The sequence below is a fragment of the Aspergillus campestris genome, assembly GCF_002847485.1.
Source record: "Aspergillus campestris IBT 28561 chromosome Unknown P168scaffold_10, whole genome shotgun sequence".
In the NCBI taxonomy this organism is placed as follows: Eukaryota; Fungi; Ascomycota; class Eurotiomycetes; order Eurotiales; family Aspergillaceae; genus Aspergillus; species Aspergillus campestris.
Window position 1 is genome coordinate 500525 of NW_020194345.1, and position 20038 is coordinate 520562.

Sequence of the window (20038 nt, forward strand, 5' to 3'; positions counted from 1 at the left end):
GTGATGGCGTTTGTTTCCAGACGTTTGGATCGACCGGCCCGTAGATCGTTGCTCAGAGGATACCAAGAAGTAAGCTAGTCTTGCGAACTTTAATCCTGACGCCATTCACCTTAGGCAAAACTTGTCTGGTGGGGTTTGGATTTCGCCAACCTAGTAATGCGTTAATCGGGCCCGGAGGACAACCGAAGCGAAAACATGGAAATTCGAAATCCATATTTGAGAATAACTGTGGAAATCTTGGTTTGGCAATATATGTCCTCAATTCGAGTTGAAGCTTCCAGTTAAACGGCGATGTTTTCACAATAATTGAACAGCTTTGATTCCGTGTCGAGTTTCCCGGTATGTACCCCGAACAGGAATCCTGCTATACCTGAGCTATATCCGGAGCTGTGGTACAACATGACTTAACATTATGTCTATGATCGTCATGGCCAGAAGAGCTCCATACCTTGCCACTTCAGGCATGGTAGTGCCATTATTGGGAAATAGTTCAACCTTGAAGGTGGATATGTCATTGCACTCGCTTGCCCTCGGGGTAGCACTCATAGTCTGTGATATGAGCTCGCACATCAATGGCACAGTTCTCACTTTCATGTGACATTGAGGGCGAATTCAGATTTCCAGCTTATTCTCATCGGGGTTTTTCCCCGTGTACATGTTCTTGGCAATTCATAACACCCGGGACGTTGATATCAGTGGTTACCAGCGTGGTTTCGTTAACAGGCCAATTAGAGAAAGAATATGTGTGGGATAGTACCTGGTTGATGTTATGTTATACTTTCACGTTCATTCTCCGTGGCTGTTCAATCATTCGTCTTTACGGCACTCGAGTAGATGTTCGAACCACGCTGCTGGAAGTGAGGCGACCGGTGCCGTAGCCATGGAATCTGTCGATTCCTTGGGAATGGCAAACACTTCGGTTTTCCTCCACCGGCGTCAAGACGGTGGAACCCTATCACGAAGCTTGAGCAGACCCACAGAATTCAACAGATCACGTCACCTGTTCGGTCAGTTCTTGGCCATCACGTCCACGTTTCCACGGTAGATTCAGCACAAAGCATTGGAGGCCGGAGCGACTGGAATTACCAGGCGTACGCGACATCTCGATGGGACCAGCCACTATACGGCACAACGCCCACTAGCGAAACCGCTAGGTTTAGTATCCCCTTTTGGGGACGGCTGGTAAAAGATGACTCCTCTGAAAGTATAAGCGCTGTGGCGGACGTTCGGAGCGGCCACCCATCCGCCAGAGACTCCGTTAGCGGCACCCGCTGATGACACTATCTCCTGCACGCCGTGTTTGTGTACCAATAATTGGTAAGTGACGAATTGAGTCCACTGGAAGGACTCTGGGCCCAGCGGGGAGAGGTTCCATGACTCAATGGCTACACTGGATCAGAATTGATGGTCGAAGGCACTGTATAGTCCCTGATATGATTGGGTTGGTGATGAGTGGGCCGGTTTCTTGCAAGCCACGCCCCGCCTTGACGAATGTCGAAGAGTCTGCCGAGCTCTCTCCCCGGCCCGGGGAGGATAGACCCACTGGGTAGTGTCATGCTGGGGTGTTCAGCGTGCGACGTGCGATCTCTCCTGAGTCTCCAGAGGATTTGCGAGTGACACAAGTGCCACCAAGCATTGCTCTCGGGACACGGTTCGCAGCTCGTTATTGGTCATTCGAATGAAGAATCGAGAAGCCCTACCGCTTACTATACCGGATAAGCCTATGACGGTAAGTGACGAAACAGGGTCATTTGGCATTTAGATCTGGGCTGCAATCAGCCGGGGTGGACAGTCCGTCCCACAGGGCAATCGAGTCACGGTGTAAAAAAGAAGCAAAAAAGGAGAGAAAGAAAATACAGGGTCAAACGCGTTCCGAGGTGCATATCGAAGGCAAACATCGGATGCCGCGTTCACTCGCCTATAGCCAATCCAGCATCAAGACTCGCTAATGAGCGGGGTCGAAGACGTCTGTCTTGCTCTCAGATATTAGATCAAGCCACAACACGCCGTCTCGCCATTTCGACAAAGACAGTATCCGGATTTTCTGTCATGGTAGCGTTCAGTATTCTTGGCATGCCCCGTCTTCTGAACCAGGATGCGCTTTGTGATTGCTACCTGTATACATCAGAACAGAGAAGGTTGCATTCCATCACAAAACAAGCGTCGACAATCCCAAATCATAGCCCATGGATGTCAGCTGAACAATCGATCGCCATCGTCCGACTCAGGTTACCAGGATCGGGCTAGCTTGGCGTGGACGGGGCGTTTGGCAGGCCGCCCTGACAGGGGTCCTCAGGCAGGATTGGCCGGCCTGCGGATCGGGTATAGATTAGACATTAAGAACAGACCACCGGAAAAGTCAATCTCTACCCGACACCCTGGAAACTATACTCCATCCCGGGATGTGACATGGAAAGCAAGCCATGGAGGATGTCCCGAGGCTCCAGGGGACCAAGCGGGGAGGGGAGCAGAATGGGATCGACAGGCGTTTTCAGGCCGGGAGGGTGCGTGTGGAACAAGACTAGACTTAGACCAGACCAAGACACCGATGGTTTGGGGTTAGAGCGAGACTATTGTAATAGTTTAGGGGAGTATGGCCCCTGGTATCCTCTGTCATGGGAACGGGGAGAAGATGGGGAGCCATCTGCCGTGTATGGTTGAATTCCTCCCCCTTAATATGGACTGGAAGAGGTACAGAGAAAGATGAATTGGAGATGGATGAGATGGATTGGAGAAGCCGTCAAAGAATCCATATCTAACCCGAATGGGTATACTGTGTACGGGTTCCATCGGTGGTTCATACCCCTGTAAGTATGACCAAGTACCCCAACTTATACCTCATTTTTGTGTCTTCTGTTTCTCTTTGATGTTGGATACTTATCAACTCAGGGGATGATATATTTAATGTAGACTATAGATTATAGAAATCATCCACCGAACTATAAACTACTGTAGATATCCCAAGATCGTGGTGAAGGTTGATGCATCAGACAGCAATACGAGGTGTAATGTCCTGTAACGGGTATCGCACCGGACTCTCCTTTCCTCCAATTTCGGCCCCATTACGATGGATAATTGGGTATCAAGTGTGATGATGACCGACTATTTATTCTACTAACTGGATTGGATTTCCTTATGGTCAGATTGGGGAGAATAAATGACTGCATTCAATATTAAGGACTTCCCCTCTCTCCCCTCCTCCACCATCATTCAACGTCTATCTCAACCCGTGGTGTTGGATCTGCCTGATTGATGACTGCTACCTATTCTGCTGGATTAATTACCCCGGCCTAAATCAATTACCTTCCATTACCCCGTATCTGTCGTCATTACTCGGTCTTGAATTTTATCTCACTATCTGATTTCTTCTCTCTTTTCCCTTTTTTTCTCCATCTCTTTCCCCTCTCTGTCTCTCTCTCTCTCTTTCTCTCTTTTCTTCACTCTCCTGTCTCTTTCTCTTGTCCTCTTTTCTTCCCCTATATATTCATATTAATAATAAATCCCCCAATTCCCCCCCATTCTCCCCCCATTCTCCCCCCGTCTCCCCGTCTCCCCGTCTTCTTCGGTTCCTCGTTCTCCCCGATGTATGCCTTCCCCCACATTACTTCATTGTCGCCATGAAGTCCACCTCCAATAAACACTTCTGCTGCACTATCTGTCAGCGAGGGTTTACCCGAATTGATCATCTAAAACGTCATCATCTCCGCCGTATGTTCTATTCCCGCTCTTTCTCTCCCCATCCCCCACTCCACCCCCTCCACTCCTCCACTCTCCTTCCCGCTCCGTGTCCTGCATAGATATAGATCCCCTGGCATATTTCCATTCCTCCGTCCCGATTCTGCAGGACCCGTCAACTGACTAAGGCTGGGAGCTTCGCAGACTCCGGTGTGAGACCTTATTCATGCGTCTTTTGTCATGAATCGTTTGCCCGCTGGTTCGTCTATAGTTGCCTTGCCTTTTTTTTTTTTTGCGCCTTCTTGGGGCCCGTCCCTTCCATTCGAATCCGAACCGTCCGCTGATGGTTCCGTCCGGGGTAGTGATAACCTTCGCGACCACTATTCAGACTGCGCCAAACGGGCCGGTCGCAAGATCCCTGAGACCGGCCAGAGAGGTCGCCGCCGCCATGCCTGCCAATCGGTAAGATGGCCCGGTCTTTGGTAACCCCCGTCTGGTTCAGCTTTGACCCGTCATTCCGGCAGTGCACGTCCATGAAACTCCGATGCGATGGCTTGAGTCCGTGCGGATCCTGCCAGAAAAGAAACCTCCTTTGCAATAACGGTCGCAAGGATGGACCCAACTCTCCCTCGGACGAAGGTACCCATCTATCCGTCTCCTCGATCTTTCTTCAACTATCCGTATAAAAGGCGCAAGCTCATCTATTCAGCTTCTCCGTCGTCGAGACAAGACGGCCCCCCATCCGATCGCGGTTCTATCCAATTTCTCTTAAACGGCGGCACCGATGGCTTTACCGAAGACTTCCTCCTGCCGCCCCGTGATGACCGAGTCCGCGGCTTGGAATACAATCGCAAGGGCATGGAGGACTATGGGGACTACCTCGGGAATGAAGGGTCGGAGTCGCCGCCTTCGATCGAGGTCCCGGACCCCGATCCATCGGGGCTCTCGCTTTTCCAGGATTCCCTGTTCGAGCTCTTTGCGGGTCCCTTGGGAGATCCCGACAAGTCATTAGGAGAGCAGTACACCGACGTCCCCATGCAGACGGTGGTGGCGCCGTGCCTGGATCTCAACCTGGGATTGCCCGTCCCGGAGCCCATGATTATCGAACCGGAAAGACCGTTTGCCATCAACCTGGTCGACGCCATAGTGCGACGAGTATGGTCCCTTCCCTTGGATCCGAAAACCCAGGGAGAGATCACGACCATGGCGGAATCCTTATTGACGACCGCTCGCATACGCAAGTACGTCGCGCTGTATTTCAGGTACTGGGAGCCCAGCCTGGCCATGCTCCACGGGCCGACGTTCGACCCGGAGACCGTCCCCATGGTCCTTCTCCTCGGAGTGGCCTTCATGGGTGCCATGTATTCGTCGGATGAGCAGGAGACGCGCGCGGCCAAGCGACTGCTGGACTTTGCGGAACTGGTCGTTTTTTCCAACGACGTGTTCGCCCCGGAGAACGATATCACCTCCACGTTCTGTGGGACCGGCGGTCGCAAGGACGAGGGCAACGACTGGACCTATTTTCAAAATTTCCAGGCGGGGTTCGTCATCTTGATCGTCCAGTACTGGTCCGGCTGCCGGGTGTCGCGCAATCGCGCCATGGAGGTTCGGTTCAGTGAACTGGTCAACGTTGCGCGCCGGATGGGCCTGTCGAAGTGTCGACACGGAGCCACTGACCGGAGTCACGAGCTGCTCTGGATCCGGCGAGAATGTCGCATTCGGTATGTTCCTCGCCTTGCGATACCTCGAGGCGATACTGACTATATAGGACCATGAACATCATAGTGCTACTCGACTGCGCCTTCTCCTTCTACCAAAACTACCCCTGCCGACTCGCGCACACAGAAATCGCCTGTGACATGCCCTCGATCCAATCCCTATTCTTCTGCCAACATCCTTTCGCGGACCCCAACTACCACGTAACGCGCGACCAACCGACGGTGTACGAGGCTTTCCAATGTCTCTTTACGGGGCCCGGTGGTGCCGATGGCGTCGCAACTAGCGCCGCCAACGCACAAGACACGGTCCGCATGGCGAGCCGCACCGTGTTCGACATGTTCATTCTAGTGCACCGTAAGCCCCTTGGCTCAAGCGTGACGGTCCCATGCTAACCATACAGTACTATACTCCTTCATCAACACCCACATGACCCTCCTCGGCTCACTCCTACGCAAACCAACACTGTCACACCGGAACTCCACATCCGAGGATCCCAGCAACAAACGACCCCAGCTGCGCCTCCCCGAAGACAGCACACTAGCAGGGATCCGCAAGGCACTAACAAGATGGCACGACCACTGGTCGACCCTACGCACGACAATCCCACCCCACGAATGGGCGTCCATGGGCTTCTACAAAAACGGATACAACTTCTGGCTCGTGTCGCAGCTGATGGTCACGAAGAAGGACAGTATGGACGTTGTCATGAACATGGAGGTGAAGTGTGAGGATAAGCTGGAGAAGCTGAAGGTGTTGCTCCAGGATGATAGTGAGTAGGTTGGATGGTAGCGAGTAGGGTAGGGTTGGTGTGGATTAGATGTGTAGCATTAGCGGAGGGTGGCGTGTTTGGTTTTTATATGATTGATGACTATTAGCATTGATAGCGCTGGGGTATATATAGGGACTGATTGCATTTGTATATTGATGGTTGGTGTTGGGTTGTTTTCTGATTAGAATTTGAGTATATATATTTATAACAAAAATACTTATTGAAATGTTCTATTGGATAACCGTGTCTATGTACCTACCTCATATCTAGGGTTTTCAGGACTAGAAAAAGTTCATGTAAATATCCAATACAGCGAAGTAAGTCTAGGATGTACACTCAGCTTCTAGCTAATTTTTACTATTACATACAGTATCTGACTCTGCACATCCACATAACCATGGTACCTACGTATATACCAAACATATTCAAACCCAAAGTCCAGCCCCAAAATATAGATGAGTAAGACAACACAAACTCAGCCATATACTGACTGACGAATTGTGTATAACTATGGGAACCACTTGCTGACACCGCTCGCAGAAATGCTGACCACCAATCCTGATCATATCCAATCGTGATTGGGGGTGTCCCTGCGCAATGTGTTCGCTGATCTATGCAGGTCCGGATTTGGGAAAATATCATTAGGGCGTGTGATTCTGCGAACTCATTACACAGGTCTGGTTGATTGAGGGAGAGAGAGAGAGAGAGAGAGAGAGAGAGAGAGATTTGCATTATCCTTGAATATATCGCCGTTTCCGGGATCCTTCCAAGACGCTGACGGCCGAGGGGCCCAAGTAGGGCCCGTCAGCTCGCATCAGCATTGTGGTCATGAGTTCGTGATCGTCTTTAAGTCCTTGGTATAGGGGTGAGAGAGCAGTGATACTAGCAGGCCACCTAAGCCTCCCCACACAGGTGCCAAAACTGTGGTTCTTAGTCTATCTTAGCTTTATAGGCCTAGAATTAATCATAAAAAGGGAGGTGCAGCCTGCTGGACATGACTAAAGCTTTGGCATTTCATATATAAATATAAAGAGTATTATCAGTTTGACAAAGGTAAGATAATATAATAATATAATTATACTTTTGAGGTCTCTTAATAGATATATATTAAGATATAATAATTAGAGTGTCCGTGACTTAGATCTTTAAGAATATCTATTGAGTCTGACTCTAGATATATAATATCTATAGTTACTTAGTATTCTTAGCCACTTTAAGCAAGTCTATAGCTTATGCATATACTAGGTCGAGTACACGGGATAAGAGATTCCTTTGGAGATCTAAGCCTATTCGGCAAGGGGTAATCCTTTATGGGACCCCTAGGTAGGTGGCTAGGTAGCTAGGTAGCTAGATAGCGAGAGGTAGCTAGGGATAGCTAGGGATAGCTATGTAGCTAGGGATTTTCAGGGGTATTCCCAGTCCCCTGGGAATATTGCAAGTCCCCCCCCTCTGGTAGTATAGGTATAAATGGCTTCTCCAGGGGTGCCGGTCGCGCTCGTTTCGACTGGTTCAAAGGAGGAGAGGTGTAGAGACGAGCGGCTGCGTGGTTGAAAGGATCTTTTAAATACTATATATGCTTTTATATAGAGAATATATATATATTTATGATCCATGGTAAAAATCAGCAGAATCCTATATGGGTATAGTGGCAATTAGGGCGAATTGTCAGGTCTGGTTGATTTGGTGTGTGGTATGTGATACTGTAGGGAGTATATAAAGGTTGATGGAAGTACTGCTGTGTGATTTGGGAGATCTATCCTCGTCTGTCATTTATATAAACCGGTATCTATCCTATGCAAATATATACTTTGGAGTATACACGATGTCCTCCCTACAATCCCTCCTCCTCCTCATCCTCCTCCTCCAACCCCCAACCATCCAAGCAACAACACCCCCAAACCAAACAACCCCACCCCCAAAAGCCTACATCCTCCCCCCAACCCCCGTCCCGAGCCCCGCCCGAATCCTCACAACAGTAAGCAACACCCACGCCTTCGCGGGCCCGCACCTCCTCTACAACAACGGCACCGCCTACGAAGGCTTCTACTTCGACACCGTCTCCAACAACCACACCTCCCCTCAGCCATCATCCTCCAATTCTACCCCGCCTTCCTATCCACCCACAGCGCCATCCTCCTCAACGCCCTCCTCCCAGATGGATCCTTCATCCAGGAGACTATCCCCGCGGGGGCGCTCACGCTCTCCACAATAGGTGATGGGAGCAATGCCCGCGCTCAAGGTGGAGTGATGGAGTGGTTTGCGGCGGATGATTTATCTGCGCTTGTTGTGGAGTTGAATGTCCCTGAGAAGGGCGTGTCGGCTAGTATTACGATGCGCGCGCGCGCGCCGCTGCATGTGCCTTGTGGGGTTAAGCAGGAGGGCGCATCGTATATGTTGACGGAGCTGTTGGGGTGGGCGCCTGTAGTCGCTGGTGCGGAGGCGAGGGTTGAGGTGCTTGTTAATGGGACTAAAAGTGTTTTTGAGGGAGCTGGGTACGCGGATCAGGTTTGTCTTCATCCATTCTCTTTTCTTCTGTTTATATATATTTTTTTTAAAATGGGTTTTGGGGGGTGCTGGTTAAAGTTGGATGTATGGGGTAAAGCTAATGCTAATGTTTGTTTTGATAGATATTCAGCCTCCAACCCCTCTTCGCAGACCTCACACAGTGGTACTGGGGCCACGCGCGCGTCGGACCCTACTCGCTTGTCTGGTACTACCATATCGATGCGAAGCATCATGTAAGTAGGAGTTTCCAGCTGGCGCAGGATGGCAAGGCGGTTGTGGCTGCTTGTGGAGACCGCAGCGGGACGGTTACTCCGCTTGGTGGTGGTGGTGGTGGTGTGCCGGTGGCTGACCCTGCGGGGATTACGGGGTGGGTGGTGAGTGTTGTGGATGAGCGGGGGAGGGAGTATCGGTTTGAGGTGCGGAATGACCACGTTGCGCAGGATCAGGATTTGATGGGTGCTGCGCATGATATTCGGTGGATTGGGAGGGTGGAGGGGGGTGGCTTGGTGGGCAGGAGGGGTTTGTGGGGGAGGGGTTGATGGAGGTTGTTTGGGCTACGGGGGTTGTGCCTGGGGTGGGAGGTGCTGGGAAGGGGCCTGCTAGGTAGAGATTTTATGGTGTATGTTTTTTTGTATTGTAGAGGAGTAGGAGTGAGGAGTGGAGTGATAGAATGGTGTCTAGGGCTTAGAGTTCAGGAGATGTTGTGTATTTATGCTGCTTGTTGGAGGGTAGGTCTTAAAGCTATGTCTTTATTCTTACCGCGAGCACTTATTGATGGCATGCGTCAGGTTATAGTATGTATAGAGTATATAGAAATGATATGTCTACAAGCGTTGTTGTCATGTTGATACAATATAGAACTGTGCTGGCTGAGGCCTGCGTCTCTGGAGTTGTCAGCATCGCACGGGTTAAATATTCATCTGGTCTGTATCTTGTTAGTGCTTTGGAAGTCGTCCGAAGGTATCATCCCGCTGTCAGGTTGGCATGCAAATAACCAGCTTAGGCCGTGTTTAGGCGTCCCGCCAAGACGTGTACCACCGGGTTCAGGACTGCCTGAACCGCCAGCTGAACGGTAGCCTCGAGATAAAGAACCAGAAGAAAACGCACCGACATGAAAACAGGGTTTCTATAATCCAGTTCTGGTCAGAAAGTTCTCTCTCTCCAGCCCTGACCAAGTTTCTAGAACCAACAGACATCTCTCAAAGAGCCGGGCGGGGGATGCTCCCACTGGTCAAAGCCAATTCTCAAATCAGTGGGGTTATTTAAGGTCAAGTGGGTCCATCCTGATATCGTCGGTCGGATCAGGCCGGTTCCTGGCAATCATTGGCCAATTCAGCATGAGTCATTTTCACTCATTCACGGCAGGCACCGAATTGGGTTTAGGGCTTACTTTGCACGGTCTGTGGTTGTTGGTCTGGTTGAGATGATATCCAGGATGCCCTGCGATTGCAATATAGATGAGTGAGGATGATGCGGTTTCGACTCATTCAGAATCATTTGTAGAGGGCCGTTGTGTAACTAATTTGTGTTCATGAATGTAGAGTATATATAGAAAGTAGTGAGGGTAGAAATATAGATTGAATCAAGTTGTTGAGGACGATATCGATGGGTAAGGCTGCGGCATGGCTCCCGGTATGTAACTTTCTCCCCCCATAAACCGTACAAGCAATGAAGAAACCCCGTAGCCGACATGCTCTGCATATATGAGGATCTGGGATGCAGCTAGGAAGAGCATTCCATGAGATCGGGCCGACATCATCCGATGCTTGATTTTCTTTGATTTTGCCATTGGGTTGCAGGTTGCAAGTGAATATATAGACTGATCAAAGTGAGACAAGCATGGGTCTCGGATCAGCATGCCTCAGGCTCCCGCCCAGCCCCACCGGTCCTTTTAAACAGCGGTTCGCCTCCCCCAAGCTTCTTCCTTCTTTCTCTTTCCCTTCCCTATCCTTTCAATCGTCGTTCGACCAGACGACGTGCGCTCACCTTTTCGTTAATCGTTCAAGTGCGCCCACCGGGTCCAACGACCCGGTCTAAAGGATAGAACCATGGCCACCGCCGTATCTTCCGCAGCATGGGCCTCCCGGCAGACCACCGACGTCTTCAGAACGGCGCGGCATCTCTAATTCCACCCATCACCACAACTACAACTACAATTCCGACTACTTCCATCTCCAAGACTCCCCTGGAGACCTCTATCTCAATGACCAATTCCTCCAGCCCGACCCCAACCTGTGGCCTGATTTCGCCTTTCCTGATTTCCCTGCACCGATCCCTCCCACCGACTCGTTCCACTCCTGCGATCCATTATCCGAAGTGACCCTCACCGACGACGACTTTCTAACCTTGAACACCTTACACTGTCAACTTCCCCCGCCGACCGAAACCATATCGCCTCCTCACGTGGCCACGACCGACAGCGAAGCTCCCGCACCTGATGCGTCTATCTTGAACAATAACGCTCTTCCCCGGCTGGCTCCTGCAACTCACATGCCCACGCCAGTCTCTCACACCCCCTCGTCGACCTCATCGCGCGGGACCTCCCCAAAGGAGACTGCCAACCGCGTGGTGAAACGAGAGCTCAACACCCAAGCTGCTCGTCGATACCGCCAGCGTCGTGTCGACCAGATGAGCAAACTGGAGGCAGAGCTAGAAGCTGTTAAGCGGGAACGGGATGCATTGAAGATGCATGTGTCGAAGCTGGAGGGCGAGACGGATGCGCTGAGGGGGTTGCTGGAGTTGCAGAAGCAAAAATGAGGTCGGAGGTAGGCTACTGGTTGATGGTTATGTTGAAGTTGGCGATTTTTTCTACGCTTTACCTGAATTCATTCTATTGGGTGCATCATCTTTACCTTTCACGTATGATCGTATAGTTTCTCCGTCTTGTAGGGGTATATCAGTTTCTCTTTAGGCCGACTGCTGATGGGATGACTGAGTGGCCCTCGTATGGGAATCGTTCGATTTCGCACTGGATTGGCGTCGCGAAAGAGTATACTAATGATCCACATAATAGAGTTAGCCTAATAAGCTCATTAAAGAAAACCACTGAGTTGTCAATATACGAATCATGGTATCGACTGGTGTATCTGCTCTTTTATCCGCTTGAACCGTTTGTAGGGCAGTATCACGTGACTGATGGCGAGCCTGCACTAAACCCAAACAGGCAAACCGGAATTAAAGAAGAAAAAAAAAAGCGGCGGGGGAAGCGGGACCACACGCGCAACACGAAAATCTGCCCTTCGGCTTCATTTTTTCTTTCGTCTTCTTCTCTTTCCCCCCGGCAGAAGCCGGCAAAGGCACCCCTACGTTCAAGGCTTTTTCACCACTCTTGCAAACCGGTCTCATATAATAGTCCTTCTTTTCTCCAGTCGCTATTCTTTTTTCTTTCTGATACCCGGTTTTTTTGTTAATACCGCCACCATGAAGTACGTCGTGGTCTCCGGAGGTATGTTCCCCAATCTGTAGCCTGTTGACTAGGGAATCTGTTGCTAACATGAATCTTAGGTGTCATCAGTGGCATCGGCAAGGGTGTAATTGGTACAGTTCGCATTTTATCAACGAATCCAGGCCCCGTCTAATAGCAGATAGCCTCCAGCACCGGGTTGTTGCTCAAGACCCTCGGAGCTCGCGTGACTTCGATCAAGATCGATCCTTACATGAACATCGATGCCGGGACAATGGCGCCTACCGAGTACGTTATTCTGCATGCTTTATTTTGAAGTATACGGGCGGAGAGGCTGACTTGACTAGACACGGAGAGGTGTTCGTCTTGAACGATGGGGGTGAGGTGGACTTGGACTTGGGAAACTACGAGAGGTGGGTTTGGGTTTCTTCCCTGATGTGGTGGACCATGCTAACGGTTCAGATATCTTGGCATTACCCTTGGCAAGGATAACAACATCACAACCGGCAAAGTCTACAAGGTGTGTTCAGGAAGAATTGGATATTGGGATCCCTCGTACTGACGAACCCAGCACGTTATCGAGAAGGAACGACGCGGCGACTACCTCGGCCGTACGGTGCAGATCGTCCCCCACCTGACGGAGGCTATCCAAGACTGGATCGAGCGCGTGGCGCGCAGCCCCGCCGACGACACCAACGAGGAACCCGATGTGTGCGTGGTCGAGCTGGGCGGTACCCTGGGTGATATTGAAAGCGCCCCCTTCGTCGAGGCGCTGCGCCAGCTCCGTCGCCGTGCCGGCAAGGACAACTTCATCCAGATCCACGTCTCGCTGGTTCCTCTCATCCACGACGAGCTGAAGACCAAGCCCACGCAGCAGGCCATCCGGGATGCACGCTCAGCTGGTATGAGCCCGGATCTCATCGCCTGCCGCTGCGAGCGGCCGCTCGACAAGGCGACGACCGACAAGATCGCCATGTTCTGCCAGGTGGAGCCCGAGCAGGTGATCGGCGTCCACAACGTTAGCTCGACCTACCACGTCCCCCTTCTGCTCGAGCAGCAGGGCTTCCTGCATGTCGTGAGCGACCTCCTCAAGATCCAGAACGTCTCCCTTTCCTCGGCGTTGGTGTCCAAGGGCCAGAGCACTTGGAAACAGTGGAACACCTTGACCTCCGCTCAGGATCACACTTTCGATTCGGTCAACATCGCCCTGGTCGGCAAGTACGTCTCGCTGCACGACTCCTACCTGTCGGTCATCAAGTCGCTCGAGCACGCCGCTATGGCCTGCCGCAAGAAGCTGAACATCATCTGGGTGGACGCCTCTCACCTCGAGCTTTCCTCGCGGGAGACGAACCCCCAGGAGCACTACAAGGCCTGGCACGACGTCACCTCGGCCGACGGCATCCTGGTGCCCGGTGGATTCGGCACGCGCGGAACCGAGGGCATGATTAACGCTGCCCACTGGGCGCGCACGAAGTCCAAGCCGTACCTGGGTATCTGCCTGGGTATGCAGATCGCGGTTATCGAATACGCCCGCAACGTCTGCGGCATCAAGGGCGCGAACTCCGTCGAGCTGGACAACAACACCTCCGACCCCATCGTCGTGTACATGCCCGAGATCGACCAGGTCAACCTGGGCGGCACCATGCGTCTGGGCTCCCGCCCGACCCTCTTCCAAGAGAAGACCGAGTGGTCGAAGCTCCGCTCCCTGTACGGCCAGGATTGCCAGTCTATCCACGAGCGCCACCGCCACCGCTACGAAGTCAACCCGGAGTACATCGACCGCCTGCAAGACGCCGGCCTGCACTTCATCGGCAAGGACGACCAGGGCGAGCGCATGGAGATCGTCGAGCTCCAGGACCACCCCTGGTTCGTGGGCGTCCAGTTCCACCCCGAGTACCTGTCTCGCGTGCTCGCGCCCAGCAAGCCCTTCCTCGGCTTCGTGGCCACGGCCTCGGGCGTCTTCGAGAAGGTCGCCAAGATGTCTCAGGCGAAGGAAGCCGAGCTCGCCAACGGCGTCAGCCAGATCATCATCTAAGCGTGCAGGTGGTAATTATTTCTTTCTCAGAGTGGGCGCTTAATCTAGCCGAGAGAGGAGACTCGGTAATATTTGATGCTTCGAACGATGGCATGAGGTGTGGTTCGGTTCATATAAAAAGTAACTAACTATGACTTGACTGTTTGGATCACGGCGTTTACGGTTTATAGAGCGGAGGTCGTACGTATATAGAGCATCGATAAATAAATACACTTGATAAATAAATACACTTGCATTTTCGTCTAACGCTCTACGCGCCCTCCACTATTTAGTCTTAATTAGTTAGTTAAGCAGGAACGGGTGACCGAAGGTTTCGGACCTGACCTAGCTGTAACTCTATCCATAAGGACTACTCACCAGTGCATTTACGTTATAGGGTCATACTCTAGTATAGACTCCCTCCAGCAGGTATTTACAACCCAGAATACAACCCAGATGAACAGCACCGAATACAACGAATCCACGCTTGGCACGAAACACTCTGAAGACCCAGAATCTTCCAGCACGGAAATCAACAATGCATGTTATAGAAACATAGAGGCACTGGATCTGTGGGGTAGAAAGTAATGCTTAGTGAAAACTCGGCCTCAGGCACACGGGGCGTTGTTGGCCTTGAATAGTAGAAAGACATTCATCTATTTTTCTACCACTTCCGTCTTTCTATCACCTGATATCTGGCTAGTTGTTGCCACGGTTGAAAGCTAACGAACAATAATTGTTGATCTTTCCGTGGCGACTTAATCGAGGTACTCGTTTGACTAGGGGTAATGAATATAATGTCTTGCAGCGATGCACTTGTCTCTGGAGGTGAATTGCGAACTAGGAGCCAGTCCCGGTACACTCCTGAGTGTTCAAGACTCCAGTGTCTACTAACGTCTCCAGGCTGGCTTTGACGATATGAGAAGTTTCATGGAGAGCCAGCAATGGTCGGTATACGAGTGGATTGTCACCATGACCTGGACGACTCAAATCATTCTAGTCTGATGAGACTGAATCAACATCTACCCTCTCTCTCCCTTAACGGCTTTCAAAAGGCGAACTGGTTCATCAACCGGAGACTTGGCACCTGCTATATGCACAACGGCGTCCTCCTGATCTCATATGAGGATCCTGAGACTGTTTCTCGACAAATACAAGTCTACAGCTATGATGCGGAAGATAATCCTCGACGATACCATCGTTGAATATGGGTCTTCCTATCCTTTGGCTGGTTACCTAGCGCTGACTGTTTTCCTGCACAAGTTGCTTCTGATGAACATTTACCGCTCCCTACGACAACTCGTCCTACATATTGTGGTGGGTTTCAAGACTTTCAGTCTCGCTTGAACAATAGTCAAAGAACGCTTCGTCAATCGAATTGCTCCGTGCGTCCTACGGTATATCATTTCATCGCTTGGATGTCTCTCATACTTGCCCCATGCGCCCCACCTAGTGAGGGATGCAGAGAACATTAAAGCGATTAGGTACAACCAAGTGTTTGATACATCAGCTCGAAATCCTAATCATCCAGCTGCTCGAAGACTTTGGAACTTCTGGTATTTCGTGTCCAGAATACTTGATGAAGACATGGTGGGTGCGCACTCATGAGATTGGCTCCTCCTGCGGAAAGCCCAGTGAGGGGAAGATAAATAAACTGAGCACTGGGGACTGACATGGTTCAAGTTGGGCTGAAATACAGTGGTGTTACTAAAATTAGGTAATATTCCATCGCACCACTACTCCCTGCTTTCTTTCATCTCGTCGGGAGCGATCTGGGTTGTGATCATCCGATCGATATATTCCGTATTTTCGGATAGTTTCGAGTTCTGCAGACTGCAGGTACGCGTCCTTCAAATACTGTATGGAGCAAACTGATCATATCATATCTGACATATCGCGCCACTGCGTAGAGTTTATATTTTCTTCATGATCTGCAAGTTCCTCTGACGTAAATCAACAGGAGCAGCCCGGCAAATCCCAACCCTCCTTAACACAAAGTAGCGGACCAAAGTCACCCACTGGCGTAGCACCCGGTCAATCATCGGATTACACCAACCCCATCAACCATTCCCAAAAGGTAAAAAAAACAACCTCACCGTCGACAGCCTGAATCAACCGAATCAAATCAGGTTCCCTCGAATTCCATCAGCCTTGCCGATCCCTTCCCTCCACGGCTCAAGCCCCATGAACTACCAAGTGGGGACCCACAACGGGCGAATAAATCGCAAGTGACATGTCCCGTGCCTAGCAGCATCATCTTCTATGGAAGACGGTTTCCAACCCAACCGTACCTAGGCCAAGTCCCACCAAAATGCCACCCAGATGGTGTCGGCCCTTGGGTGTTGTTTGCACTGAGGTCCACCGCTAAGCGACTGCAAGCGTCGTATGACCCAATGGCGCGAGGCGGATACATGACCAAGAGAGGGGGGGAGCGCCTCCATCTGTATGTGAGGGGTCTCTAGCATCCAGCGTGGAACCCCCGATGTGACTGTGGCGGCGACGGTGCCTGCACGTGGGATACGCGTGGATAATGGGAGTGGACGATGGGAATTGGTTATAAACTGGGTATACAGCTGCCAGCCTGCGAAAATGTTTTGGTTCGTCTCGTCAGTTATTCTGCCCCGGCCTAGTCACTTGTCACGATGCATGCTCGCTATCTCTTGGGTTGTCTCGCCGCTGCGGTGGCCGCACCAGCTGTGACGGCTGCCCCTGCGTCGGCCCACAAAGCTGGATCTTCCGAGTCGATCGCAAACATGAAAGACAAGATCAAGAATGTCGTTCTGCTGGTTATGGAAAACCGATCCGTTGACAACGTGTTGGGCGGACAGACAATCAAGGGCCTGGAGAACCCCATCAACAACGGCCCTTTCTGCAACCCCGTCAATACCGCCGATAAGTCTGACGGGGAGGCCTGCAGTGAGGCAAGCTCGTACGATTCGGTCCTGAATGACCCCGATCACTCCATCACCGGCAACAACATCCAGTTCTACGGCGACTTTACCCCGGATAACAAGGCAATTGCCGACGGGACGCTAACCCCCACGCAGAAGGGATTCCTGCAGGAGCAGCTTCGCTCGTATCCTTCCGAGAATGAGACCCACCTGGCGAAGCAGGTTATGAATTACTATACCGAGGCGCAGGTTCCTGTCCTCACGTCCATGACGCAGAACTTCGTGGTGTTCAATCACTGGCACTCGGATATCCCAGGGGTAAAGGGCCCTCACCACCAACAGACCACCACTCCGTAAAGTGACCCCCAAGCTGACCATACCACAGCCGACCAACCCCAACCGAGTCTCCCTGCTCTCAGGCACCTCAGCCGGACACGGCAAAAACGATGCGTCAATGAGTACAATCATACACGGTATCAAACACCGCTCGATCTTCCAGCAGCTGTCCGAGTCAGACCGCACCTGGGCCAACTACTACACCTGGGCCGTTCTCGCCGACGCACAATTCTTCGACTGGACCTGGTCAAGCTTCAACGCACTCAAAGCCAAACCATTCTCCAAATTCTACAAGGCCGCCGAAAAGGGCGAACTCCCAGACTTCACCTACCTCAACCCCTCCTGCTGCGGCAAAGGCACCAACTCCATGCACCCGACAGGTCTAATCTCCGACGGCGAGACGCTTCTCAAAGACGTCTATGACGCCCTCCGCGCTAGCCCGCAATGGAACTCAACCCTCTTCATCGTCACCTTCGACGAAACAGGCGGCTTCCACGACCACGTCCCGCCCCCGCTGGCCGTCCGCCCCGACGACGAAACCTACACCGAGAAAGCCGCCGACGGCTCCGAGTACACCTTCGAGTTCAATCGGCTGGGCGGCCGCGTCCCTACCTTCCTCATCTCGCCGTGGGTTGGGGAAGGCTTCGTCGAGCAGAAGGGCAAGACTAGCGCCGGCGACTCTGCTTCTTACTCTGCTTCGTCCATTCTGCGCACCCTCGGATACCTATGGGACTTTGAGCCGTTCACTCCCCGCGTGGAACACGCCCCGTCCTTTGACCATTTGATTCGTGGGTCGATGCGCGATACGCCGAGTGCTATGCCTGGTGTGGTTCCGTTTGGGGGGCATTGATGCTCTTTTCTTGGTCTTCAATCATGGGACCAGGGAATTAGATTATATATGCGGAGGAACGCCGGAGCTGGCAATATATATAAATGATAATAATATATTTACATCCTGTCCCGTAATCACATCCAGGAATTCACCCACCTATCAAAACGTGAGCCGTGCCCTAGTCGGATGGAACGCCGTTGGGTGCCGCATGTAGGCGGGGTATATGAAAAGAGGGGTATTATTGATTTGTTATTACCCCATTAATAGATATTTTGGCCAGAGGCCAGCTGATCGTACAATCATCATCGCAAGAACGCGGGGGAAACCATCTCCACGGTTCGTCTTTCTACCTTGATGCTTTTGACTGCCGATCTGTCGTTCGTTTGGTGGGAACATGGCCATCGCTTGCCTGCTTAATGGTACTCCTCGCTGATACTGTAATAGACCACATGCCACTGGATAAGGGCAGTAAATCTTTCCTTTTGGCCAAGCGTATTTGCATAGGTGCGAAATAGACTTGCTGCAAAAAGTGTAGTCCAACATGCCTTCATACCCAGTGGTCTGATACGAGCGTAGAAAAAGGAGCTATGGACGATCTTGGACGATCTCCCGAACTCTCTGCTCCCCTCCTTGAATTAGAATATCGGTTTCGGTTGTTTCTGGTCTCATTGATGCCCTGAGAGTGGGGGCGGGGATCAAACAGAATAGGTTAAAAAATAATCAAAGAAACTGGACCAGGTTCGCCTTCTTAGGGTCTACTTGGAAGGTAAACTTCAGGGTCCTGAAAAGTACAAATGTAAATCGACGAACCTTCTTGTGAAGTCATACGGCTTTAAGCGCCAATGACGAGGTACTACGGAGTAGAGACTACAGGATACCTTTTCCGCTGAATCTAAGAACACATCCTCGCAACTAGACTTATCTAAAAGACAGAAAACATGACTTTGCAAAAACGAGCCGCTTGATGGTGTCGCATACTAGACGTACAACAAAAGATACACAACAAGACGCCGAATCCCTCACACAATATCCATCCACTTTCCCACCGTCCGAACCTCGTCAGGAGTGATGATTGCTCACAGCAAGTTTCATCGTCGGGTATTCCTGGGTCGGCCAGCTTTCCCCGGAGATGTGCCGTGACATTTCCTTTGGTGTCTGTTCAGGCCATTGCTGCGGGGATAAGTCTTGTCGCAACCGTCTAAGCCACATAGATACTTTTTTTGTGGCGGGGGTTCGGATGTCGGCATGGCTTTTGTTGGCTTGGGCAGCAATTTCGGCAGTCCCTGCTGACGGGGTGAAGCATCAGAAGACTTCAATCTGTCATGCTTGGTTGTTCCTTGCCTACTGTCCCAGTTGAACGCTGTTAGCACACGATAGATAGCAGTGACTGGATTGACTTTTGACCTTCTGCTGCCTTCGGGAGCGATGATGGCATCATCAACGTCGAGAATGACATTCTGATTTTTCTGGCAAAGTTCCTCGGGATCTATCCTTCCTGAGCCTTCGCTTAAGCACGAATCAATCCGGTTATTATAATCGTTACGTGGAGACGACTCGGCGTTAGTGGTATTCAGGCCGGCCGTATCAGAGGTTTGGTTCGCGCCTCCCTCATCAATGGGTGTATCGGGGTGGATAGAAGGCTTATTCAAGATATCCAAAATGTCATTTAGAACATTCTGACTGACTGTGTCGGGTGGGGAGCAATCCCTCAGATGTCGGTCCAAATCGTCACCGCTACTACCGACAACCACCATCAGTCCCCCCAACACTCACTCCGAAGACTGCATCATCTCTGGCACAGGGCGTTTTCAGGCAATTTGCCTGGCGGGGAGAAGCATTTCCAACTGCAACGTTACGGGTAATAACGAAGCGGACAGGTAGGGATTGTGCAATT

The 20038-nt window shown here is 51.4% G+C and overlaps 6 protein-coding genes across 6 annotated transcripts; 5 read left to right on the forward strand and 1 right to left on the reverse strand.

The window, feature by feature from the left end:
* Positions 1-1926: 1926 nt before the first annotated feature.
* On the forward strand, positions 1927-2691 carry P168DRAFT_39672 (uncharacterized protein). The gene has a single exon (XM_024841922.1). It carries the CDS (start codon positions 2096-2098, stop codon positions 2561-2563), a length of 468 nt encoding a protein of 155 aa, XP_024690590.1. The 5' UTR covers positions 1927-2095; the 3' UTR covers positions 2564-2691.
* An 852-nt stretch (positions 2692-3543) lies between these two features.
* On the forward strand, positions 3544-6331 carry P168DRAFT_272839 (Zn(II)2Cys6 transcription factor). The gene is made up of 7 exons (XM_024835339.1): positions 3544-3708; positions 3880-3934; positions 4038-4137; positions 4200-4314; positions 4385-5396; positions 5444-5748; positions 5795-6331. The coding sequence occupies exons 1-7, from the start codon at positions 3618-3620 to the stop codon at positions 6169-6171; spliced, it is 2055 nt and encodes a 684-aa protein (XP_024690591.1). The 5' UTR covers positions 3544-3617; the 3' UTR covers positions 6172-6331.
* A 1654-nt stretch (positions 6332-7985) lies between these two features.
* P168DRAFT_328989 (uncharacterized protein) lies at positions 7986-11512 on the forward strand (the record flags this gene model as incomplete). Its single annotated transcript, XM_024841406.1, has 4 exons — positions 7986-8219; positions 8336-8668; positions 8791-9174; positions 10742-11512. 4 exons carry the CDS (start codon positions 7986-7988, stop codon positions 11423-11425), a joined length of 1635 nt encoding a protein of 544 aa, XP_024690592.1. The 3' UTR covers positions 11426-11512.
* A 442-nt stretch (positions 11513-11954) lies between these two features.
* Positions 11955-14315, forward strand: P168DRAFT_312253 (putative CTP synthase). The gene is made up of 6 exons (XM_024839558.1): positions 11955-12113; positions 12173-12205; positions 12257-12359; positions 12419-12484; positions 12534-12591; positions 12643-14315. The coding sequence occupies exons 1-6, from the start codon at positions 12089-12091 to the stop codon at positions 14104-14106; spliced, it is 1749 nt and encodes a 582-aa protein (XP_024690593.1). The 5' UTR covers positions 11955-12088; the 3' UTR covers positions 14107-14315.
* Positions 14316-16727: 2412 nt separating this feature from the next.
* P168DRAFT_240931 (phosphoesterase superfamily protein) lies at positions 16728-18162 on the forward strand (the record flags this gene model as incomplete). Its single annotated transcript, XM_024833741.1, has 2 exons — positions 16728-17294; positions 17362-18162. 2 exons carry the CDS (start codon positions 16728-16730, stop codon positions 18160-18162), a joined length of 1368 nt encoding a protein of 455 aa, XP_024690594.1.
* Positions 18163-19132: 970 nt separating this feature from the next.
* On the reverse strand, positions 19133-20011 carry P168DRAFT_39785 (uncharacterized protein). The gene is made up of 2 exons (XM_024841923.1): positions 19549-20011; positions 19133-19488 (listed from the first exon to the last, which is right to left on the reverse strand). Exons 1-2 carry the CDS (start codon positions 19896-19898, stop codon positions 19233-19235), a joined length of 606 nt encoding a protein of 201 aa, XP_024690595.1. The 5' UTR covers positions 19899-20011; the 3' UTR covers positions 19133-19232.
* Positions 20012-20038: the final 27 nt, after the last annotated feature.